This window comes from Martes martes (genome assembly GCF_963455335.1).
Source record: "Martes martes genome assembly, chromosome: 17".
Classification (NCBI taxonomy): Eukaryota; Metazoa; Chordata; class Mammalia; order Carnivora; family Mustelidae; genus Martes; species Martes martes.
Window position 1 is genome coordinate 4,576,143 of NC_137905.1, and position 23,330 is coordinate 4,599,472.

The 23,330-nt window shown below is 56.3% G+C and overlaps 1 protein-coding gene across 7 annotated transcripts; it reads left to right on the forward strand.

Moving 5' to 3' along the window:
• Nucleotides 1–3,359: 3,359 nt before the first annotated feature.
• MEAK7 (MTOR associated protein, eak-7 homolog) lies at nucleotides 3,360–22,906 on the forward strand. 7 transcript variants are annotated; one of them, XM_080829222.1, is made up of 11 exons: nucleotides 3,471–3,551; nucleotides 3,726–3,900; nucleotides 7,936–7,971; nucleotides 10,469–10,660; nucleotides 11,127–11,304; nucleotides 13,912–14,142; nucleotides 14,453–14,597; nucleotides 16,880–17,308; nucleotides 19,771–19,889; nucleotides 20,767–20,946; nucleotides 21,406–22,906. In XM_080829222.1, the coding sequence occupies exons 5-11, from the start codon at nucleotides 11,152–11,154 to the stop codon at nucleotides 21,517–21,519; spliced, it is 1,371 nt and encodes a 456-aa protein (XP_080685348.1). In that variant the 5' UTR covers nucleotides 3,471–3,551; nucleotides 3,726–3,900; nucleotides 7,936–7,971; nucleotides 10,469–10,660; nucleotides 11,127–11,151; the 3' UTR covers nucleotides 21,520–22,906. The 7 variants fall into 7 exon arrangements, with proteins under 7 accessions (XP_080685345.1, XP_080685348.1, XP_080685346.1 ...); XM_080829219.1 differs by lacking the exon at nucleotides 10,469–10,660 and having other exon boundaries at nucleotides 3,360–3,546; XM_080829220.1 differs by lacking the exon at nucleotides 10,469–10,660.
• The last annotated feature ends 424 nt before the right edge of the window (nucleotides 22,907–23,330 follow it).

Here is a 23,330-nt window from a genome sequence, read left to right on the forward strand (position 1 = left end):
TTTGGGAGGAAGTCATTATCCCCAGTTCACCTAAGGACTGGAGAGTTAGGATCTACCTCCTTGACTTTGGTCCATCTATGTAAGTTATTGGATTTTTTTTTTTTTTGGAAGGAAAAATTTGCTTCTAGCAAATCTCATATATATATGTATATGTGTGTGTGTGTGTGTGTGTGTGTGTGTTTATTAACTTTCCAAATTTCTTCATTACACGTAGCTCTACAGATAATGAAAGATCCAAATTTCATTACATAGTACGTGCCAGAAACTGAAAAACTGTTCATGCCTCTGTGTGTTTGGGATTCATTCCAAAGGTTTTTAGGTCACTCTGTCATTGAGAATTGTTCATCCCCAAAACTCCAAGTGGTCATGCAGAATGAGCTCATCCTAGTAGCCCAAGGTCCGTTTCTTGGTCTTTGAGATCACTGTGTTTTCAGCCGTTACTTCAAATCCAGTGTTTAACTCAAGAATGTGGCCCAGGAGGGATTGGAGAACCAAGCCACACCCTAAGCGAATTTGGAAAGTTCTGGATATTTCAAACTTCCTCTGGAGACCAAGTCTTGTGGTGGAGTCTCTGCGTGCTAGGGGCCAGAACTGTGACTGAGAGTTCTTCTCCTAAAACCCCAGTTTTTAAAGGGTATGTAATACAAACGTGCAAATTTGAAGCTTATATAAATAGTATGAAAACACAACAGCAGCCATACTGACTTGTAAGCCAAATCTGGCTGGCCACCTGTTTGGGGTTAGCTGGTGAGCAACAGATGATCTACACATTTTAAATGGCTGGGGGAAAAAATCAGCAAGAATATTTCACGTGTAAAAATCACATGAAATTGACATTTCGGCATCCTTCCTGAAGGTCCTAGGGCACACAGCCACGTTCAACGGCATATTGTTCGCGGCTCTCTCTGTGCAAGGACAGTGGAATCCCATCATCGTGGCATGGGCTGAATGGCTTGAAAAATGTAAAGTATTTACTATCTGGCCTTTCATAGAATAACAAGTCTGCCCGTAGTTTAGTGCTTAGACCAGTAAAGGTCTTTCTCGTGGAGGACAATTACATCATGGATGTGGCTTAGCCTTGCCAGCTCCGGGTGAGGAAGCGCAGGCAGGCCTTGTAGACGGGGCAGCCCCCGTGGATGCCGCTGAGAGACTTTCCGCCCGCTGGGGCCCAGCCAGGGGCAGGGAGGGTGGTGGCGCCGTCCCAGATGAGGGCAGTGGGCACAGGGGAGTCCTTGGCTCTAGAGGTCAGAGCACTCTGAAACCACGTCTGTCTGCTGCTTATTCCCCTGAGCCGACGTGTGCCTAAGTGCAGGGGGACCCAGTCCCTCCGCCACCTTGGCAGCAGGTGGCAGAAAGCGAACTTGAAAGAGCTGGGGTCGTTCATGGGTGGTTCATCTGCAGGACATGGGGTTGACTGTCGTGGATCTGCTGCTCCTGGCCCATAGGCCTTGGTTCTCAGACCAGTTTTGTCATGAGGAACCATGCCTGTCACCAGCCAGGGGCAGCCCTGAGGCAGGGCCCATGGAAGGAAGGAACTCCCATGTCCAGGTTCAGAGCTGGGAAATGACCGCGAAGCATCTGATTGGTAGGGAGGGTGGAGACAAGGCTGGGCAGAGAGAGCTTGAAAAGGGGCACCTGGGTGGTTCTGTGGGTTAAGCATCTGCTTTCCGCTCAGGTCATGATCCCAGGGTCCTGGGATCAAGCCCCATATTGGGCTCCCTCTGCCTGCTGGTCCCCCTGCTTGTGCTGTCTGTCTCTCTGTCTGTTGAATGAATAAATAAAATCTAAAAAAAAAAAGAGAGAGAGAGAGAGAGCTTGGAAAGGCAGTAGATCTTTGACACAAGAAAGGAAAATTTTCAGATGGCCTTTGAGTTCTTTTTAATCCTAGACATCTCTGGATATTTCTTTCCCACCTGTTTCCCCACGATAGCCTCTCATTGGGCTTGTTTTTCCCCCTTGATTGGTCCCAAACCTCTCTTTTATGTCACTGTTTCGTGTGCATCTCTGAACTGGAGACACAAGCATTGTCCTTTTGGACCTTTGGTTCCACCAGCCTAAGACCCCCAGGATCAACCCCGGAGCACTAGTGGGTACTAGCATAGTACCCACTGCACCAGGAACCCCTGGTAGCTCACCTAACGGAGACCGAGCTTTCATCAGATTTTGTGGAAAGTGGAGTTTGGGTGAAGGCTGAAAAGAAGCAGTGTTTCCACAGGCTTGGGGCCAAGCGGGCCGTGTGGGAAGGGCCCAGCGTCAGGTCAGGCCTGCACAGTGAACTGCCCCTGTTCCCTTGGGAACCACAAAGCTACCCGGGAGATCTGCCCCTGGGTTGGAAATCCAGGCTGTTCTCTGGCAAAGTTGGCTTAAATTCTCCAGGTGGGAGCAGGAAATTTTAGTCTTAGTGATGGAATTTCAAACAACAAAGGTGTTGCTAATCTAAGATTTTGGAGTTCAAAGTTGTTTTTGAGTAAAATGTTGATTACTCGGGGTGCCTGGGTGGCTCAGTCTGTTAGGCGCCTGCCTTAGGCTCAGGTCATGATCCTGGGATCCAACCCGAGTCAGTCTCCCCACTCTTCGCGAAGCCTGCTTCTCCCTCTCCCTCTGGCTCCCGCTGCTTGTGCTGTCAAGTAAATACATAAAATCTTAAAAAAAAAAAAAATTCATGGGGCACCTGGGTGGCTCACTGGGTTGAGCCTCTGCCTTCGGCTTGGGTCTTGATCCCAAGGTCCTGGGATCGAGCCCCGCATCGGGCTCTCTGCTCAGCAGGGAGCCTGGCCCCCCCCCACCCCGCTGCCTGCCTCTCTACCTACTTGCAATCTCTGTCAAATAAATAAAAAAAATCTTAAAAAAAACACAACCATTCATTACTCAAAGGGATCATTATGATACTTCACAGGTATCGTTTAGTGCTTAGACCAGCAAAAGCCTTTCTTTTACTGTGTGCTTGAGAAAGAACCTTCCTTGTGAACTTGAGGAACAGTAAAAACCGTCCGCTGGCCTTCTCTGTGCCTGACACTGGGGTGTGATCAAGAGCCCAGCTGATCTGGGATGCTAGCTGAGGGTGGGGGGTGGCGGAGGCCAAGAGGCCAGGAGGGAGGCTCTTACTGGGGTCTGGCCTGGAGACCGCTCTCTTGGGGACCTGGACGGAAAGAGGTGGAGGCAGGAGCTATCTTGGAAGTAAAGAGGAACCAGGGAGAGAGAGGGGAGGCATGGGAGGGGCTGACATGCACTAAGGAAGGAAGTAAAGAGGAGCAGTTTTGGAGTTTGGTTTCAGCTGGGCTGAATTCCAGGTGCATTCTTGTGGCGATGCCTGATGAGCAAACATACAGGGTCAGAGCGCAGGCTCGGAGGTCAGCATTAGCGGCAGGTGGAACACAAGTCACGAGGAAAGCTGTTATCTGAGGCGGAGATGCGTGGCCCGGGGAGGGCTGTGGGAGGAACTCTGGCAGAGCAGAAGCCCGCAGAGCCTGGGAGAGAAGAGAGAAGCCAGGAACGAGCGACCTGGATGCCCGGAAAGGAGGGCTTTTAATAAGGAGGATGTCCACGGTTAGGTCCGCACCTAAGGGCTGAGAGTGCCTGTTGGATTTAGGGACAGGCCCCCTGGGGCCAGGTTTCAGGGGTTTGAGGAATGACAGCGGTGGAGGGCAGAGAGAGTCAGTTTATCAAGGTTGGAACAGATGTGGGCACGTTTTTTTATTCTTTCTTTCCTCTTTTTTTTTTTTTAGAGAGCAAGCGAGCTGGGGGACAAGCAGCGGGGCAGAGAGAAGCAGACGGGCTGTCGAGCGCGGACCCAGGCGCGGGGCTCAGGACGCTGAGATCACCACCTGAGCTAAAACCCAGGGTGGGACGCACGGAGCCACCCGCGCCCCGAGGGCACGTGTAAATGCTGCTGGGAAGGAGGTCGGAGAAAGCAGGCCGGGGACCTGGTTACCTGGAAGAGGGCAGGGGGGAGGGCAGGAGCCCGAGCTCAGGTCGGGGGGCGGCACTTTCCCCAGGTGGGAGGGGCTCCAGGCCAAAACCAGGGGTGACAGGGCGGGGTGGGGGGGTCACAGGAGAGCTGTCCGGGTCCGGATCCGCAGGGGCGTCCCGCAGCGGGTTAACCGCCTCTTCCCAGTCAGCTGTTCCCACGGCCCAGCTGCTCCCCTCGACCCCAGCCGGGGCTCGCCCTCCCTCCCCAGGTGCTCCTCGCTGGCCCCGGCCCTGAGCTCGCTTCCTCCCTCCTTCCAGGCCCGCTTCCAGCTCCTCCCGCAGGCGCCCCGCCCAGGCGCTCCTTCCGGCCCGCTGGCCCCGCCCCCGTCGGCCCCGCCCCACGAGGTGCATGGCCACTGGCTGGCTCCTTTCTAGGCCTCGCCCCCTCAGCTTCCACTTCTGCTATTGGGGCAGACAGCTGCCCGTCAGCGCCGTCGCCTGGCAACGAGGGCGGGCTGCTCCGGGGGGGAAAAAATCCATGCGGGCGGCTTGACTGGCAGGTTCCGGTGGGTGCTGGCGGGGTGGGCTGCGGTGACCTGGGTGGGGGGCGCTGGCCCGGCGGCGCGGGGCTGGCGGCCGATCCCGGGGAGGGGTCGGGGGAGGTGGCACTGGACACGGGAGAGAACGGTGCCTGGAGTGGGCCAGGACCCTGCACCTCTCTGGCTGCCCTCTCCTCCGGGCCCCAGGGTGGGAGAGGTGGGGGGGGGTCCTCGGGGGATAGCTGCGACGGAGGGAGGGTCTCCTCGTGTGGTCAGTCGGGGCCCAGAATCACCCCGCATCTTCTGCCTTTCGCGTGGTCAAGATCAGAGGGTCCCCAGTGTCGTGGCCCGCTTTGGGGAGGGGCAGCGAGAGAGGCGGCATAGACGCGGGGATGACGGGAGCATCTGTGGGAGGGGACGTGGGGGCTTATACTGGACTGTGGGGGGCGTTGGGAGCGGTTTGTGCTGACCACCCTTTACTAGCTTTGTCCCAGGAGAGAGGAGCTGGTGGCTGTCCTGGCGCAGAGGGGAGATAAACAAAAACCACTCCCAGGCAGATGAGTCAGCGGGGCTCCCTGGAGGAGGGGAAGCCAGTCTCGGGCAGGAGCAGGACCGGTCCGGCATCTTCTGGCCAGCGGGGACTCTGCACCCAAGCTGACCTTCTGCAGAAGGACTGCTGGGCGGGGATGTAAACAGGGCTTGAAGCCCCGATGTCCAGTTGAGGTGGTTGGACTCTCTGCAGAAAGGGGGCACTGAGGGCCAGGTGACTGCTGTCAGGACAGTGGCCGCTTGGAGACAGCAGTGGGATCTTGGAGGGCCAGAGGGGAGAGCACCCCGAGGACAGGAGCCACTTGGGGAGCACAGCCGGAATGGCAGCTCCGTCCTGCAGGAAAGCTCCTGGCCCTACCCCAGTACTGAGGGGGTCCCTTGCTTCCAAGCTGGGCTGCTTCCCTTGTTGCTGGGCAGGGATTCAAACTTGCCTTGCTTGGGCCCGTCTGTCTCCATCTCTGGACCCCAGAAAGCAGAATGAAATGCCCTGTGTTAAGCTGGTTGAATCTCTTCCACCTCATCCTGGGGTTGGTGATTTGCTCATTGTACTGAAGTTGGAAAAGGCTTAGTAACGTGGCCATGGTCTTCAAACCAGACACTGTCAGAACTTGACCTCAGGGCTGCCCATCTTTGCCTCCACCATAACGGCAGCGCCCAGGGCCCCTCTGCGAGAGGCGGGCCCTTCAGTGCCCACGCTTGAGCTCTGCTGCACTGGCCCGAGTCTTGGAAAACCAGTTTGTCTCCTTCAGCGCTACTAACCAGATGGTTTGTTGTGGGGGCCGTCGTGTGCAGGGCAGGATACTTAGCCCCTTGCTTTCTACCCACCCGACGCCAGCATCACAAGCAAGCCTTGTGGCCAGGTGGGCCCTGGGGGCTAGAACGACCCCCGGTGGAGAGCCGTGATGTAAGGAGTCTTCAGTAACACGGAGGTCCTTCCTCCTGAAAGAACTTGACAGATGTAAGCCCGAGGAAGGCTCCGGCCAGCCTGGGGTTGTTGGGTGCACAACATGCCAGGAGAACGGACTGTCTTACCCAAGGAGGTGCACCTGGGATGGTCCCAGGAGAAATCCGTTGTCAGGGACTGAAAAAGTTCAGGAAGTTGTATTTGGGGAGACGTAGGGGTGCATCGAAGGCCTTCATTTCTTCCCTAGAGTTGATGGGAGAGACTTGGGGCAGGATCACAGTGACCGAGGCTGGGATGCATAAAGGGGCGGTCGGGGGGCGGGGGGGACACCTGCTGCCCTTGCTGTTCCTTCATCCCGCCCCGCAGACACCTGGACCAGTGGTACAGGGGGCAGGGCTCGTTCCCAGAGGCTGCTGTCCTCCCTGCCTTCCCGACTCCGGGTCTGTGGCTCTCTCGCAGCTGCTCGCCCTTCCCCCTCCTGGGTTGTGAGCATGTCCCGTTCCCAGGCATTTCCTTGTGTCTCTTCCTGGTGCTGCCCTGTACCCACCCCCTGCTGCGGGTCTGCACCTCCCTGTCCTGCACCTCCCTGTCCGGCTCCCTCAGCGGGAGGGCTGGTGGTGCTGGTCTGTTTTCAGACAACACAGGAGGAACCTGTTTAGCGGGTCAGAGCGGGAGGCTGGGGTGGGCTGGGCAGGGGCAGACCAGGGGATCTTGCCCTGTAGCCTCTGGTTCCCCTCCCCGCACCAGACCTCGCCTCAGTGATCAGGGTTTGTACCCCAGCCCCTTTGTGCACGTGGTCCCCGCTGCCCAGGGGAGCCCCCTGCAGGAGCCTGAAGACGCGGCCGCAGTGTGTCCCTTGGGACATCGGTGACTTGACTCCTGGGTTCTCTCTTCCCGGACTCCGGCTGTGCTTGTCTGTCTCTCCCCACTGAACGCCATTCCTGCAGGCTGGTGCCCACCCGAGGCCTCTCTGTGTCTGCCCACTCTCTGTGACGGGGCCTGGCCCGGGGAAACTGAGTCACTGATGGAGGGAGTAGATGCAGAAGGGTCTGCGTGCTGGGGGAGGCATGACCTCTGGCCCCGTAGTGGCACAGCCCCCGGGTGCACTGTTCCCTCCTCTAGGACGTGGAGTGGCATTTAAATGTTGGTGGCTTTTTAGCTCTAGGTGTCCCCCTTAAAGAGGCTGGCATCCCCCCTACTAGGGCGATTCCTGGGTTTTGAGCTGGGTGGAAGCTTTCTCCATATTGGGGGAATTGGGAGGCAAGGCAGTCAGATGACATCGCTGGTAAAGAGAGGCTGGAGATGGCATTGGCTGGACCTCCTGCCCTGGACAGTGGCTCTCCCTGGTGGCTTCTGGGCTAGCAAATGGAATTGCACGTGTGGAGTCCCTCCATGGCTTGGGCCTGGTAGGGCCGTGGGATGTGGGGATGAGGCCATCCAGGAGCCCATCCCTGGGTAGCGGATGGGTCGTGGTGGTCGGGTGAGTGGCACTAAGCCAAGGGGCCCCTGAGTGCGGTAGGGCTTGGGAGTGCGTCCCGGTGGGGAAGCGCCTGGGCTCTCTCAGGCCCCGAGCCAGGCTGACCTCCTGGAATTTGCACACGGGAGCGCACCAGGCAGTGGGAGAAAGGGCCGGTGGACCTGACAGGCTGGCCCGGGTCACCACGGCACCTGCATGCCCCAGGTGGCTCAGGTGTTAGGCAGGTGGTTGGAGGACACCGTCTCTTGGGACTTTCAGATTTGAGCAGGCAAGTCAGGCATGAACCTGGAGGGGTGAGTGAAGAGAGTGAGCAGAGTCAGTGAGGAAGAGCGTGTGCCCCTCTTAAAGGCAACTGTCCATTCTAGGAAAGTCAGGAACACCAGGTAGTCTTGGAACCCAAAGGCTGTGTAGGGTGGTGGTAGGCAGAGGTGGACAGTGAGGGCCGTCTGGGGCAGATAGGAGACTAGAGTCTGATGCTCCGAGTGGACCACATGCCTCTTTTGGACTCCAGCTCTGATGTGAAGCTGTGCTGATGTCTCAAAACCTTCCCATCCCAGGTGCTGGCAAGACCTTCATCCCTTCCAGCCGTTTAGGTAAGTCCCGGGCCTTCTCAGGTCCCAAACCTTAAGGTTTTCCTTAAGTGAAAAAGTTGATGATTTTTGGCAGGAAGCCCCTATCAGAGGATGGAATAGAATCACCAGGGTGCATTTTTATACATTTATCATTTTCAGGACTTCAGAATAGCAAGATGAGGGGCACAGGGAGAGTCGTGTGACAGGATTTTTGGCGACTTGATAAACGAATACAGCTTTTGAGAGACTCTTGAATGTCCGTGGTCACGGTGGGGAAGTGTCCCTGTGACTACTTCTGCCTAAAGTGGTCATGATTCACGCAGAGCTGTGTTAGAACAAGGCAAAAGCAAGATCACGCTGTACAGACCAAGATCAGATCACCCCGCAGGCTCCCCAGGTCGGGGAGGGGATGGCTGACCCCTTACCCTCTGCTGATAAACACGAACACGAGGGGCTCTTCCCAGTGATGGCGTAGCTCCCCTCTCTTCCTCCTGCACCTGCGGGGAAAGTGATGAACGTAACCCAGTCCCTGAGTTACAACTGGTCCAGGCTGAACAACTCTCGCATGCCCCAGCCCCATGCCCAGCCCCCCATGCTCTTCCCCAGGTACCCGCGCTGCCTTGCACAGCGGCTCGGGAGGCGGCCTGAGCACACGTGCCCCTGCCGGCCTTCAGCGGGTGGACATCTGCGCATCCTCTTTCGTGTGACTCCTCCGGGGCATGGCCTTGGGACACTCAGTGCTGACAGCACGGACTAGAATGTATCCCGTTCACAGCTGCGTCAGTGATGCCCGTAACTTCTCCCTTTGCTCTGAGCTCTCTGCTACTCTCCTCCCAAATCAGTGGGCGTTTACAAATCCGGCGACAGTGGCTCATCTCCCCTTTGAGTCCTACACAGTCAGGTGTTTTCTTCGCAGTTGGTTGGGCCGTGCCCCTGGAGGGGACCAGGCACCAGCTGGCGCAGTCCCCTCCTTTTAGAGAAGAGGAGAGCCTCCCGCAGACCGGCCCTTGAGCCCGGGGCTGGAGGTTTTCCTTCTTGGCTCTCACGCTGCTGGGAGACTTGAGGAGTGGAAGCATTTAGATCAGGTGGCCCGTGAGTGACAGCCCCGAGCTGGGCTGTGTGAGCCCTGCTCTCCAGCCGCCTTTGCAAGTGCTCTAAGGTCCCTGTCCCAGTCCCCGCCTGCATCTTCCTCTGCAGGACAGATGGGTCCCCTGCCAGGATGGCTGGAATCAAAAAAATAGAGAAGTAATAGAAGCATCAGGGAGGATATGGAGAAATGGGGACCCTCGCGCTTTGCCACTGGGAATGGAAAATAGAACACCGTTTGGTGGTTCCTTGTGAATTAAACATTGGGTCACCATATGACCCAGCGACTCGGTTCCTAGGTAGGTGCCCCCATGGCCTGAAAGCCGGGACTTCATAGCAGCACTACTGACAATAGCCAGTAGGTAGAGCTGGCCCAGCTGTCCAACAGCAGATGAACGGGCACACCCAGCGCGGCCTGGCATCTACCAGTGCTCAACCCCACGGGACTGAGTGTGGCCACTTGCCGCGATGCGGCTGAGCCCCGAACCCTGGATGCTGCCGGAGAGAAGCCAGACCCGCAAGACCGCAGATCGTGTCATTCCACATATGTGGAATGTCGGGAACAGGGACGCCCGCAGACACCGCACATTGGCGGCCCTGGGGGCTAGGGGAGGGGTTGGGGAGGGATGGCTCATGGGCACGAGGTGTCCTTTGAGGGGGCGACAAAAATATCTGGAACCCGGTGGAGGTAGTGGTTGCCCCACGCTGTACGCCGAGTGCCAGTGAATTGTTCATTTTAAAGTGGTTATTTTCACATTAAGTGAATCTCTCCAGGAGGAGGAGGGAGAAAAAATGAGGGCTGCACCCTGTTTGCCCTCAGGGTACTGATCAACCGGATCTTGGGGGGGCCTGGGCTGGCCTGCCTTGACCTGGTGGGAGGCTGTTCCCTCCTGGGCTGGGGAAGAAGGAAGGTGCTTTTCTCTCCAGCAGTTTCATCGCCGCCGGCTTCCAAGTGAAGTCTAGGGTGGGAGGGACACGCCGCAGCACTTGGCCTTTTAAGAGACTTTTTCCTCTCTGGCTGTGCTTTTCTGTTTGACTCCCAGATCGGATGGCGCTCGACCCCTTTCTGTAATGGGGTCTGTGACAAGGAACAAGACCCCCGGGCCTTCGGGTGCCCGTCTCTGTGACTATCCCTCGAAGGTCAAGGGCACCTTCTCAGCCCTTTGCTTGGACGGACTAGCCCAGTGGTCACCACGACCTCTGTCGGGGGGCGTGCTGATGCCCATTGCACCCAGGAGGACGTGGAAGCATGGACGCTTCGAGAGCCCGCCCCAGCCCTTGCAGCTGCTGGGGCCAGAGGCAGGATCCCAGGGAAGAGCTTGTCCAGTCCTATGCTTCCTTTGTGGGTGGTATTTTCAAGGTGGTTTTATTCAAGTACATGTGATTACCCAGCTTTACAGACCTTTTTCAAGTTAGGTTTTGTTTTTTTAAGATTTTATTTATTTGAGAGAGAGAGCATGAGCTGAGGGAGAGGCAGAAGCAGACGCCCTGCTGAGCAAAGAGCCCGATGCAGGACTCGATCCCATGACTTGATCCAAAACTGACGGAGACACCCAGGTGCCCCACCAGTTGGTTTTGAAAATAAGAGGAGTTCGACGAACAAACGGACACTTCTACCTTTTAGGTACATGCATGTAGGAACCATGTTTCCAAGTAAACCCAGACTGCTTGGCAGGCGCGAGTGTGCTCGAGGAGACCGTGGGGGTCGGGGCCGGTTTTCCTGCCTGATTTACATCCACTCCATGACTTAGTTCTGATGAGTTTTATTTTATTTATTTTTATCTTTTAAAAATTTGTATTTACTTATTTGTCAGCGTACACAAGCAGGGGAGGGGCAGAGGGAGAAGGAGAAACAGGCTCCCTGCCGAGCAGAGAGACCGAGTCAGGACTCGATCCCAGGACCCCGGGATCATGACTGAGGCAAAGGCAGACACTTAACCGACTGAGCCCCCCTAGGCGTCCCTAGCTCTGATGAGTTTCAGCCGCTTTTTTGCACCTAAATCTATATTGATTAATTGACCGTGTATACCTACTAACATGTATTTTCTATGATGTCTCTAACTTGACCTCTAACTTGCTGTCTTCTGCAGAGAATTGTGCCGGATACGAGGAGGGATGGGGAACAGCAGAAGCCAGGCAGGGCAGAATTTTTGCTCCCAGTTTCTTCCTGAGGAACAGGTGGAGATCGACAGACTGTTTGATGCTCTGTCGTCGGAGACACACGGCTCAGACACCTCGCCCCGATCCTTCTCCCTGAAGGCGCTGAAGGCAAGTGCTGCGGGGGCAGTGAGGGCGGGGTCTCAGCAGGTACCCCCTGCTATGGTCCTGGCCCACTGTGGCTCTCCCCTGTGGTCTGACGCGTGTTTGGCAACAATGCCAAGTGCGTTCTCTGTAGAAGATCCCCCGCCTTGCAGGCTGCACGATCTGTCGTAGTTGCTCTGCTCTGCCTCAGTAGTGTGGTGTCTGGGGGGACACTTTTTTTTTTTTTTAAAGATTTTATTTGTTTATTAGAAAGAAAGAGAACATGGCAGGGGAAAGAGCAGAGGGAGAAGCAGACTCCCTCCTGAGCAGGGAGCCTGACACCAGGCTCGATCCTAGGACCCTGAGATCATAAGCAAAGGCAGATGGTTACCCAACTGAGCCACCCGGGTGCCCCTTGGGGGACACTTCTAACTTGAGATCAACCACAGGGGCCGGCCCTGCATTCTGGCTCTTAAAAGTTTTGTCCCCTCATTTCCTTCCAAGACCGGGTAACTGGCTGCTTTCTTGGGTCTCATGGGTCTGGTAACCACATTTTCTTTCTTCTTTTTTTTTTTTTTTGTTTGGTAACCACACTTTCAAGTGTGCTTTGCTTTCAGATGTGTTTGTGAACGTTTGATGTCCTAGGATTTTTTTTCTTTAAAGATTTTATTTATTTATTTGACAGAGAGATCACAAGTAGGCAGAGAGGCAGGTAGAGAAGGCGGGGGGGAGTAGGCTCCCTGCCAAGCAGAGAGCCCGATGCAGGGCTGGATCCCAGGACACTGAGACCATGACCTGAGCTGAAGGCAGAGGCTTAACCCACTGAGCCACCCAGGTGCCCTGTCCTAGGATTTTTATGGTACTTATAACAAAATAATTTTCCACATTGAAGGTTTACCTGCCAAGGGGTTAAAACTGCCTGTTTCCCCATCTTTTCACCCTGTCCGTGGGGGTTTTTTGTTTTTTTTTTTAAGATTTTATTTATTTATTTGAGACAGAGAGCACAAACAGGGAGGAGGGTCAGAGGGAGAGAGAGAAGCGGACTTTCTCCTGAGCACGGAGCCCAATGTGGGCCTTGATCCCAGGACCTGAGCCGAAGGCAGACGCTTGACCGACTGAGCCACCCAGGTGTCCCTCCATGGGGTTTTGTTAACAGCATGTTTGAGTGCCCAGACTGAGCAAGACAGTGGCAAAGAGAGCCCGCCAGCCCACCTTCCTGGGCGATTAGGAGGGGCTGCATCAGGGGAACGCAGTCTAGAATCGTCCTCCTCCGGAAGGTGCAGGGTGGGAGCTGGTGGGGGCCCTGGAGATCCCCCAACATGCTCATGTTCCAGACGAGAAAACCGCCCAGGGAGGTTATCTGAGTCACAGTTCTGTGGGGGGTGTGTGTGTGCATGTGCTTGGGGGTGTACATGGACCTCTGCTAGACCCAGGCACCCTGGTCTGCTGGGTCACCCACGAAGCCGAAGCAGGCAGAACTCCAGGCCAGTTAACGGCGTGAGTGCAGGATTGGGTAGCAGTGTTCGCGTGTGTGTATCGTAGCACACGGGGAAAAGGTGATCAGAAGACCCTGGTGACCGGGGATCGTTTCTTCTGGGGAAGCAGCAGAAGTTGCTTTTTCAAGAGAACCTGGAAACCATGGACAGAAGTAGGACAGTCCTCTTGAGATGTGAGCTCTGGAACCTGCCTTACAAGCTTGTGGATATCCGTGTTGTCCCAGACTGCCGACACAGGGAGCCATTGGGTAGAACCCGGTGTTCAGACCCTGCTCAAAGGAAGCTCAGGGTTCCGTTTGGGATTTGCATTCTCTCCGTCTTTCCGTAATCCCTGGAGCACATTGCATTGCATGTTGGAGTGGAACAAGAAAACGGTGTTTACAGAATGTTACTGGCAAGATGTTATTTAAATTTAGTTTTAAAATTGGGGCGCCTGGGTGGCTCAGTCAGTTGAGCGTCTGACTCTTGATTTTTGCTCAGGTCATGATCTTGGGGTGGTGAGATCGAGCTCCGCGTTGGGCTCCACGATCAGCACGGAGTTTGCTTGAGATCCTCCCTTTGCCCCACCCCATGCTTGCTTCTCGCTTGCACTCTCTTGGTAAAATAAGTTTAAAAAAAAAAAAGAATTAGATTTAAAATTTAAATAAAACTTAAGTAAAAATACATATTAAACACAGACCCTGGGTAAGAGGACCTGGCTCCCCTATCTAGAGGAGAACAGATCAGTTACGCACACAAGTACGTTCCGTGGGTTAATAAATTCAGACGTGCACGTGGCCGCTGTAGTCTAGAGTGAAGGTGTAAGCAGAGTGAAGAGCAGGCAGTGGTCAGGGCAGGAACGATGTGACCAGTCAGGGGGGGGGACTGGAAAGTTTGGAGGACAGGATGGGAACAGACTCTGGAAGAGTCTGCTGGCCAAGGTGAACCACAAGCCAGGACACATCAGGCACATGCATTTTGGGGTGATGTGATTCTGTCGGGTGGGGGAGAGCGGATACACGTGGGGTTTAGGAAGGTTGCGTGCTGGTGGAAGCATCTGGATGCGGCAGTGGTCGCTCTCGGCGCCTAGTCCTTTTCCTGTGATCCCACCACGCGTAGTTCGACCCCGTCCAGCCTTTTCTCCCACTTGTTCCAACAGAACCATGTTGGGGAAGCTCTTCCCCCGGAGATGGTCACCAGACTCCATGATGGCATGCGGAGGGTCGACCTGACGGGGAAGGCCAAGGGGCCCAGCGACGACGTCTCCCAGGAGCAGTTCACAGTGTTCATGTCCCGCCTATTGAAGGGAAACTCCGAGGAGAAGAGTCTTGTAATCCTGAAAATGATTTCTGCCACAGAAGGGCCTGTGAAAGCAAGAGAAGTCCAGAAGGTAGGTCGTGAGGCCGCTAGCAGCCATGCCAAGCAGCCTTGGGTGTCCTCAGGTCGGGACTTGGGACGGTGGTACAGCTGGTGGAGGCACATGGAGGTGTCTCCCTCGGGGACTCTAGACCACATCACTGGTGAGGTCAGGACTTCCGGACGGAGCCTTCCGGACACCTACCCGATAACATAATCTCTTCCCTCGTTGTGGCCCATTGTAGTCGGCGTTGAAGAGGTAAAGCGCCCTTCCGTGTGTTGCTAGGAGGTAGGCTGTGGGTCACGGCGGAAACGTGACGAATGGTCAGACTGTGGTCTTGCAGTTTACAGAGGATCTGGTCGGCTCTGTGGTGCACGTGCTCAGCCACAGACAGGAGCTGAGAGGCTGGACCCAGAAGAGAGGCCCGGGCGCCGCCGCCAGGGTGCAGGCATTGGCCGCCCAGCTCTTCTCCGAGGTGGACATTCAAGGCAAGTGTCATGCACACCCGCCCACCGAGACCTTGGCGCGGAGACCGGTACCATACGGTCGCGGTCACTGTGGCCTTGCAGGGAAGTTTTGAAACGCATAAATGTGAGTCGTCCAAGTGTGTTCCAGATCATCGTACTGGTTGGCCGTGAAGCATGCCTTGCGATAAATATAAAAGGACTGAAATCATACAAAGTGTGATTTTTCAACCACAGTGGAAAGGAATTACAAATCAGTAATAAGAGGCATTTGGGAAAGTCCCAAACATGCAGAAATTAATGTAATGGTTCCTAGTATTCTTCATAATGGTTATTCTGCAGGATCAGTAGTGATGTCCCACTTCGATTTCTGATATTAGTCAGAAGGCTTAGGCTTAGGCTTTTTATTTCTTTTTTTTTTAAAGCTTTTTTCTTTTTTTCTTTTTTAACTATTTATTTATCAGAGAGAAAGAAAGCATAAGCAGGGGGAGCAGCAGGCAGAGGGAGAAGCAGGCTCCTTGCTGAGCAGGGAGCCTGATGTGGGGCCCGATCCCAGGACCCTGGGATCATGACCCAAGCTGAAGACAGACACTCAACCGACTGAGCCACCTGGGTGTACCAGTTTTTTATTTTCTTGATCAGTCTAGTTGAAGGTCTATCAGTTTTTGGTGGATGTTTTAACAGAGCCAGCTTTTTTTTTTTTTTTTAAAGATTTTATTTATTTATTTGACAGAGATCACAGGTAGGCAGAGAGGCAGGCAGGGAGAGAGGGGGAAGCAAGCTCCCCGCTGAGCAGAGGGCCCAATGCAGGATTCGATCTCAGGACCCTGAGACCATGACCTGGGCAGAATGCAGAGGCTTAACCCATGAGCCACCCAGGCGCCCCTCCAATTTTTGATATAGTTGGTTTTTGCTGTCTCTTATTATATTCTTCTCTACCCTAGTCTTGTCTTTCTCTTTGGTTGCCTCACGTTTAGTCTGGTCTCCTTTCTCTAGTTTTCTGAAGTTGAGGGTTAGGTTATTGACTGGAGATCCCTCTTTTTCAATATAGGCATTTACAGCTATACATTTCCCTCTAAGTACTGCTTTAGCTGCGTCCCGTAAGTTTTGGTGTGTTGTGTGTATGTGTTCAACCCTCTCAGCATTTTCTAACTTGTGATTCCTCCTTTGGTCTGTTGGTGACTTAGATGTGTGTTATTCGACTTCTGTGTGTTTGTGAATTTCCCAAATCGGCTTCTTTTGTTGATTTATAATTTCTTTCCATTGTGGTTGAAGAATCATACATGCCTTGTATGATTTTAGTCCTTTAAAATTTACTGAGGCATGCTTCATGCACTCCTGTACGATCTGTTCCGGAGAATGTTCCATGTGCACTTGAGGATAATGTGTATCTACTATCATTGAGTGAGAAACCGTATACATTGGAATTTCCTTGGGATTTAAAAATAGCTGTGGTGAATCTCTGCAAAGTAGATTTATTTTTATAAAAGCATTATTTTATTATAAAGCTGGACTTTAAAAGACGGTTTGAAAATGGTCCTGTTTCAAAATCAAGTGGTGAATTTGGAACTTTGACAGGAGAATAACGTACTATATGTAAAATATCAGTGGTCGGCCTTCTGGTATCCCCACCGTATCCCCTCCATTCTCGGAGGGTAAGCAATAAAACAAAGACCGTGGGGTCAAGCATAATTCCTAGTTAATGACACCCATCCTTCCCAGATAAATTGGCAGTGGGGGTGCCTCGTAAGTTACCAGCCCCCGCCCTGACTTGTCTGGAGAGGGTCACAGTTCTAGGGCCTTTCAAGACAGCTGTGTTGGGTGGAAGCCTGTTGAAGAATGGTTTTTGGCCTGGCTCTCCCGGGTACACCTGCTGGGGGCTTCAGGACTGGGTGCAGGGGTGAGGCCTGGCTCTCTCCTGGGCCTCTCATTTGCGGCTCACAATGGAAAGGAAACGTGGGCTGAGATCAGTGCAGGCACCAAGGCAAGCCATGTGTGAAAGGTTAAATATTCTAGTAGCCACATGGAAAGAGTAAAAAGGAACAGGGGGAGTTCATTCTAAGACGTCCGAAGGATGCTTGAACATCGGTGATCAGTATAAAAAGTGACAGATCTTGAGTTGTTTTTTCACACGGGATCTTTGGAACCGGGTGTGTGTTCTGTACTTAGTGTGCGCCTCTGTTTGGACCAGCCACGTGTCAGGAGCTCAGAAGCCACGCGTGGCTCCCACGTTGGGCTGCCCGGGTGTGGGGAGTGGATGTCCGGGGACTCGGTAGCTACATGGCTTGGGTCCGTCCCTCCCCTAGGTGGCGAGAAGCTTCCGGGGCCTCAGCAGCTGGACCGTGAGTGTGACCGAGCCACGATCGAGGCTTGGGTGTTCAGGGCCCCCCTCGTGGCCACGTTTCTGAGCGTGGTCGTCCACAGAGGCTTCTGCCTCCTGCGCTCCTCCCTCGACCTGGCCGCCCTCGTCCCCGAGCGTCACGTTGACCAGGAGAGAGTGTTCGAGAGCGTCCTGGACGTCCTGGCGGTCATCTACATCAACTCCCACCTGCGCCGTGAGCAGCGGCAACGTTGGCGGCTGCTCTTCTCGTCCGAGCTGCACGGACACAGCTTTGCCCAGCTGTGCGGCCGCATCACCCACCGGGGCCCCTGCGTGCTGCTGCTGGAGGACCACGACGGCCAGGTGTTTGGCGGCTTCGCCTCCTGCTCCTGGGAGGTCAAGCCTCAGTTTCAAGGTGAGACGAGGTCCCCCACGGCGCCCACGGCAGCACGGTGCTCCTCGAGCGTTCGGTCTTGTGGCTGCTGCCTGGGGACACCGGAGCTGCCTGAGGGTGTGAGTGTCCGGAGCCTTTCTTCTCCTCTGTGTGCGTCTCTGGACACGGTGGGGAGGGCAGGAGCAGGAGATGCTGCTTTACGTGGTCTAGGAATTGTGGCCGCAGAGAAAGGGACACAGGACAGATATCCCCACCCTGGGTCTCAGGCGAGGAGACGACACCATTATTAAACCACGTGGGTCCAGGCTCCAGGGGAGGCAGGGCTGGGGTCACTTCTGCTCGTCCTGCCCGGTGGACGGTTCTCGTCCCAGGCCCTCCCCTGTCCCTGGACAGCCCGTTCCCTGCCGGTGCATCTGTTCCACGGGGTCTGCCTTTCTCCTCCGCCCTGGTTTTCCAGTCTTGGGATTTTTGTTGGCAATTCGAGCTCCCCTTGCGTGGCCTTCAGTGCACTGGGTGAACATCTCTGGAGTAAATTCTTCCCCTTCTTTAAAAAAAATGTGCCCCGATCAACATTTTTCAGGGATCATTTATCTCCCGGGTCATGGGCTGTTCTCACACTTCAGGGTGCACCTGCCTTCCCAGGTCTGACATCCCTGTGTGTTCCTTGACTTGGGGCCCTCGCTGCCCGTGTCCCTGGTGGGGGGGACTTGCCCAGAGGCTCTGAGACCCGATGCAGTCCCGCCCTCACACCCAGGAGCCCGGTGGTTAATACCCTCCCTGTCCAGGTCCCTAGATGTGAGAGACCGATGCCACTCGCTCCTCGGGGACAGGGACCGTGAGTCTGAATGGGAGGTTCCTGTGTCCCATCCCCCACCTTCTCTTAGGCCGTTCCTGCCAGTGTTGCTCTTCTCGTCTCCTGATCGGCTCCTGGTTTCCATCTTGCCCTCCAGTCCATTTACCACGTCCCAGCACGTCCGACGTGGTGTCTTCTCTTGGGAGCCTTGAATGCTGCCCGTAGGGGCCACGTGTTGTCTCTCCAGCCTCATGACCGGCACGTGTGCCCCGGTGCTCTGTCTCCCCAGACTTCCTGCAGGCTGGGCTCTGTCTCATTCTCAGACTGAGCACATGCTGCCTTTTCTCTCCGCCTGACCTGTTTGCATGACCAGCTTCTTGCTGGGACTCAGCCCGAGGTCCCCTCCTCCAGGAAGCCTTCCCAGAATGGGAGGGTCACGGGTGCCCTGTGTGTCCTCTGTCGTACTGTGCACTCTGTACACCTTCCCTCACGAGGCAGGGCTCTGCAGGCCGGGAGGCCGTGTCCCAGTGCAGAGTTGACAACATGAGGGAGGTCGTCGTTGCGGCGGGGTTGGGCCTGGGAGTCGTGAGCTGAATCCCTGAGATCCTGTTGTTCCCAGGATTTCGTTTTCTCTGAGGTTGCGGACTATTCCAGATTTTTAATCCACTGGTTGCTACTGGCTCTTCCCCACTGTGTCAGGGATCCCAAGACCACCCACATGTCAGGGACTCCCTGGGAGGACCCGTGGGCCTCAGGGTATGGTCACCCTTGTGGCTGTGATTAATTAGAGCGAGAGGACATGGAGAGCAAGAGGATGTGGAATGAGGTCGGCAGAGGGATAGGCGCCAGCTTCCGGAGCCCTCTCCTGGGGGTCCCACAGGACTCCCCAACAGTATCGTTCACCAGCAGGGCCCGTTAGGGGCTCGGCACCCGGCGTTTTCCTGGGGGGCCAGTCACGAGAGTCCCCAAACCCCAGAGTCCCGGGAGGAAAGCAGGTGTTCTGTGCCAAGCACACTGTTTGCACGGGGCGCCCCCTTTAACATTTCTGGGAGTGGGGGACCCTCCCCAAATCCACGCTCCCAGACACCAGCCCAGGGGCCTTTCTGGGGGCTGCTGTCTCAGCCCTGCCTCGTCCACACACTTCTGCACCTCGCCTTCCTCGTCACGGTGTCTGGGGGGGTGAACGGGGCATCCTCCCTGAGCCCCGTTTAAGGCTTTGGGGGAACGACGGGCTGGTGTCTGCGCGGGGGGAGGCTCTCGTCCGTGTCTCCCGGCTCCTCTGGGATTAACTCCGGGTTGGCTCTGCTGGTCGTGGTGTTCTCCAGCGGCAGGAGCAGGCTCCCCGACGAGCAGTGGAAAAACACAGTCGGCAGGTGTTCAGACTTGAGTCCGCGCTGTCCTGGGACACGAGGGCGGACGTCCAGCAGAGGGCGGCCTCGCATCACAGATGCGGTCCCCTTCAGTGCCTTCCCACTCTGTCTGTCCTGGGAGCTGTCCTGACCCCGAGGTGATGTAGCAGCCCGGCCGTCCCTTCCTTGCTGGTCACCGTTTCTGCAGTTGGAAGACCCGCGGCTTTGGGCTCCGCAGCAAGGGGCCGGCTCTCCCCGGGGCCCCGGTTCCCCAGAATTGTGCGAAACGGTGCCGTGTGGGATCGTTGATGCGAGCTTGTCCCCACTCTGGTCCCTTCCAGGGGACGACACCTGCTTCCTGTTCTCCATCTTGCCCCGCATGGCTGTGTACACGTCCACGGGTTACAACGACCACTACATGTACCTGAATCACGGGCAGCAGACCATCCCGAATGGACTGGTGAGGACTCAGGGAGCCGGGGCTGTCCCACCCCCATGATGTCCTTCCTTCGGGGGGCCAGTCCCGACATGCGCAGGCTGACGCTTTCCCCGAGAGCCAGGGGAGCCGCGTGCCTGTACTTGCGGGTGTGGCCCATGGTCACTCCATTCTGCCTGGGCCTCAGTGCCTCGGCGAGTGACAGCTAGGACAGTTCTCGCCTGCGAGGTCGGGCCCTGCTGGGCATGTCCATGACTTGTGTGCAAAGGGTGGGTTCGGCCAGTTTTCCCCGGGGTCACCTGGTTGGGCCGTGGCCTTAGTGGCTGGAGGTGAGCTGGAGAGGGGCACGCCCAGATCTGCGCTCCCGGGGTGACTCATAAAACTGGGGCTCCCATCGGGGTGAGCGTCCTCCCGTCTGTTTGTTCTGCAGCCCGGACACTCAGCCCTGGGAGGAAGAGGATGAGGGTGTGGGCCAAGGGCGGAGCTGGGATGGGTGTCCCCACACTCTCTGGACCCCAAAGCAGTTCCCTTGTGCCTGCTTGGTTTGGCTGAGAAATGGCTCTCCTGCCAGCACCACAGCCGATTCCTTTCCTGTGCCGCGTGACCCAAAGCACCTTTTGGGAAAGCCCAGCCCTGTGCTTGCAGAGTGGAGGCCGGAGAAGGCTGGTCCAGCCTGTCCGGGTGGAAAGGGCCCCAGTGCTCTGCTCTTTCCTGGGCTCACCGTGAGGCTCCCGTGGGGGCCCCCTGAGGACCCCAGACACCTCCCAGAAAGGACGGTTGGGTGGCCTCTGGAGCAGCACCCGGCAGGTCCCCGGGAAGTGCCAGTGGTCAGCCCGAGGGAGAAGCGGCCTCGGAAGTCGGGCGCCTTCCACTGAGGCAGCGGTGCTCCCCCCCCCCCCAGGGCATGGGAGGACAGCACAACTACTTTGGGCTGTGGGTCGATGTCGATTTCGGGAAAGGACACAGCAAGGCCAAGCCCAAGTGCACCACCTACAACAGCCCTCAGCTGTCGGCCCAGGAAAACTTCGGCTTTGAGAAGATGGAGGTGTGGGCCGTGGGGGACTCCTCGGGGTCGCAGCAGGTGAGCGGGGGCCACCGTTCAGCTCTCTCCAAGCTGCCCCTTTCACTGCTCCGTCTGGAGGTCGTTTATCCTAAACTCGGTCCCGGCAGCTGCTGCTGGACGGAGAGATGCTCGTGGGCGCAGCAGGGCTGGGAGTCCCGTCGCGGTCCCTGGGGTTTCGTAGAGTGAAGCCTCCTGGAGGCGGGGCCCTGCCCGAGGCTGGAAGCTGAGGGGCGTGTGGCGCGTCTACAAGGGGAGGGAGGTCCGGGCTTCCTCCTTGTCCCGTGGTTCTGCAGTGAGCTGTCCTCCGGCCCTCTGTGCCCCATGAGCTCCCAGCGATGGCATCCCGGGGTCAGCGCGCTGGAGCCCCTTGGTGTTTTCAGGATATTGATGGTGCTGTCGTGAGCTTAACAGCCAGCAGGACGTCTGGGCTCGATGCTGGCTCAGGGAGACGCTCACATCCCTTCCTTTCCTCCCAAGGCCAAGAGCAACAAGAGCATCCTGGACGTGGACCCTGAGGCCCAGGCCTTGCTGGAAATCAGCGGGCGGAGCCGCCACAGCGAAGGGCTCCGGGACATCCCAGAGGCTGAATGAGGAGGTTTCCCCAGGCTCGGGCCTTCCTGGGTGCTGGCCCCTGGACAGAGGGCAGCCTGCGGGGCCCTCCCCATCGCACGTGCTCAACACAGGGCCGAGCTGGCCACGTCCAGCTGGTCTGGGACGTGCTGAATCGGAACACAGTAAAATTCCTTTGGTGCCGCATGTGGATTGGTGGGTGTGCTTTGCAGGAACCCTGGGTGTCCGTTAGCAACTTGAACCTTACAGTCTGTTTCTCGTCCCTGAAATCCGGAGACACGGATGCTTGAGACCTCCGCCCGAGTTTGCGTCTGCTGGGCACACACATTCTGGCGGTGCAGGGCAGGGATCCACCTGCCGGGGGCCACTCGGACCCCCCGCTCAAGCCACTGCAGTTGAAAACATGCCTCCATGTTCCCTTCCAGCTGGTAGAGGGCGGGGACCTTGGGATGTGAGTCTCAGTGCCTTTGGGGAGCAGCTTACTGTGACCTGAAATTTGTGTATTTATCAAAAAGCATAAACCGCGAGAGAGCAGGTGTCCCCACAGGTGTTTGTAATAAGGTCCCCTCGCCCCCCACCTTCTCGGCTGCTTTAAAGGAGTGTGTGCCACAGTCTACATGGGTTCCAGGCAGTTCCACTGCTAACTTGAATGGGGGGAATTCGGAAGCCCTGAGAGGTCCTGTGGCGTGCATTAGTGGTGAGTAACTTGACCCTACTGGCCCGGGTTCCTGACCACCGCCTCAGTGTCACTGTCCAGCCCAGTGGCCCCCAAAGAGGTGACAGGTCATCTGACATCAGGGACTCACTTGAAACGGACTCGAGTGATCCCAGCGAGCTGACCGAGACCCTGGGTGAGGGTCTGAGGCCGGGCCGGGGAATCGAAGCCCGCCACGAGAAGTCCCTCCTTCCCGGACGGAGCTGTGGGCTCGGCTCCGAGACCTACACCTGGTTCTTGGGTCTTTCGCGGTCAACTTGAACTTTCTGGAGATGTGACGGATATGGGGCCTTTCAGTCTAGAACCTGCCTGCTTAGAAGCCGTAGTAAACCAAGCTGTTCGCATCTGGCAGGTGTGGCCTTTTCTCCCGGGGGGCTCCCCAAACTTTGCCCTTAGCAGTGCCCCGACTGAGCAGAAGGCCTTGCAAATGAGCTTCTAAAAGAAAAATGCGGGTCCAGACTACGCAGAGGGGCGGCGGCCTGACCTGGACATAGTCGTGATCAATTTTCCTCCTGAAAGGCCAGTTTTTCGTAAGCTGCTCAGGTACATGGTGGGGTCTCCCCAACTGGTGGGGTAGGAGATCGGGGAGGGGAGGCTCCTCGGATATCCTGACCATAAAACCAAAGAGTTAGGTCGGTCCTGCTCCTTCCGTCTGTTCTGGAATTTCTTTTGATAAAAAAGCAACTGAATACCTCACTAATAACAGGTCTCTTGGTGTTTGTACCTCGAGCCCCGTCTTCTGGCTGTCAGGCTTGGATTTTGTTGGTGGACGCCCTGTGCCTTGGGTCTCTTGTCATCAGAGGGCAGGTGACAAGCGGGGACCCGTTCACCAGGAGGGCACGCTTGCACAGGGCAAGGCAGGGTCCCAGCCCAGGCGCTCGGCCCCCTGGGGGGTGCGGCCCTGCCAGTGGCCTTGTCTCACCGGGAGGATCTCCGCACACAAACCTGTCGAGGGTGTCGCCGCAGCCGGGACCACCGGACCTGGGAAACCCCAGGCCTGGGACACACACGGAGCTGGTTTTACCAGCTTACAGGGTTCTTCCACGCAACAGAGATAAGGATTCGGGACCAGTTTCTCTGTAAGTGAAGACCTGTCAGGGCCGCAGAAGGTGCTGGA

What these genes read in the sequence shown, in the direction of transcription:
- MEAK7 (XM_080829219.1), top strand. An exon ending in GGTCAAGCCTCAGTTTCAAG is followed by an intron (nt 17,309 to 19,770) that starts GTGAGACGAGGT and finishes GGTCCCTTCCAG; the next exon opens with GGGACGACACCTGCTTCCTG. An exon ending in ACTCCTCGGGGTCGCAGCAG is followed by an intron (nt 20,947 to 21,405) that starts GTGAGCGGGGGC and finishes TTTCCTCCCAAG; the next exon opens with GCCAAGAGCAACAAGAGCAT.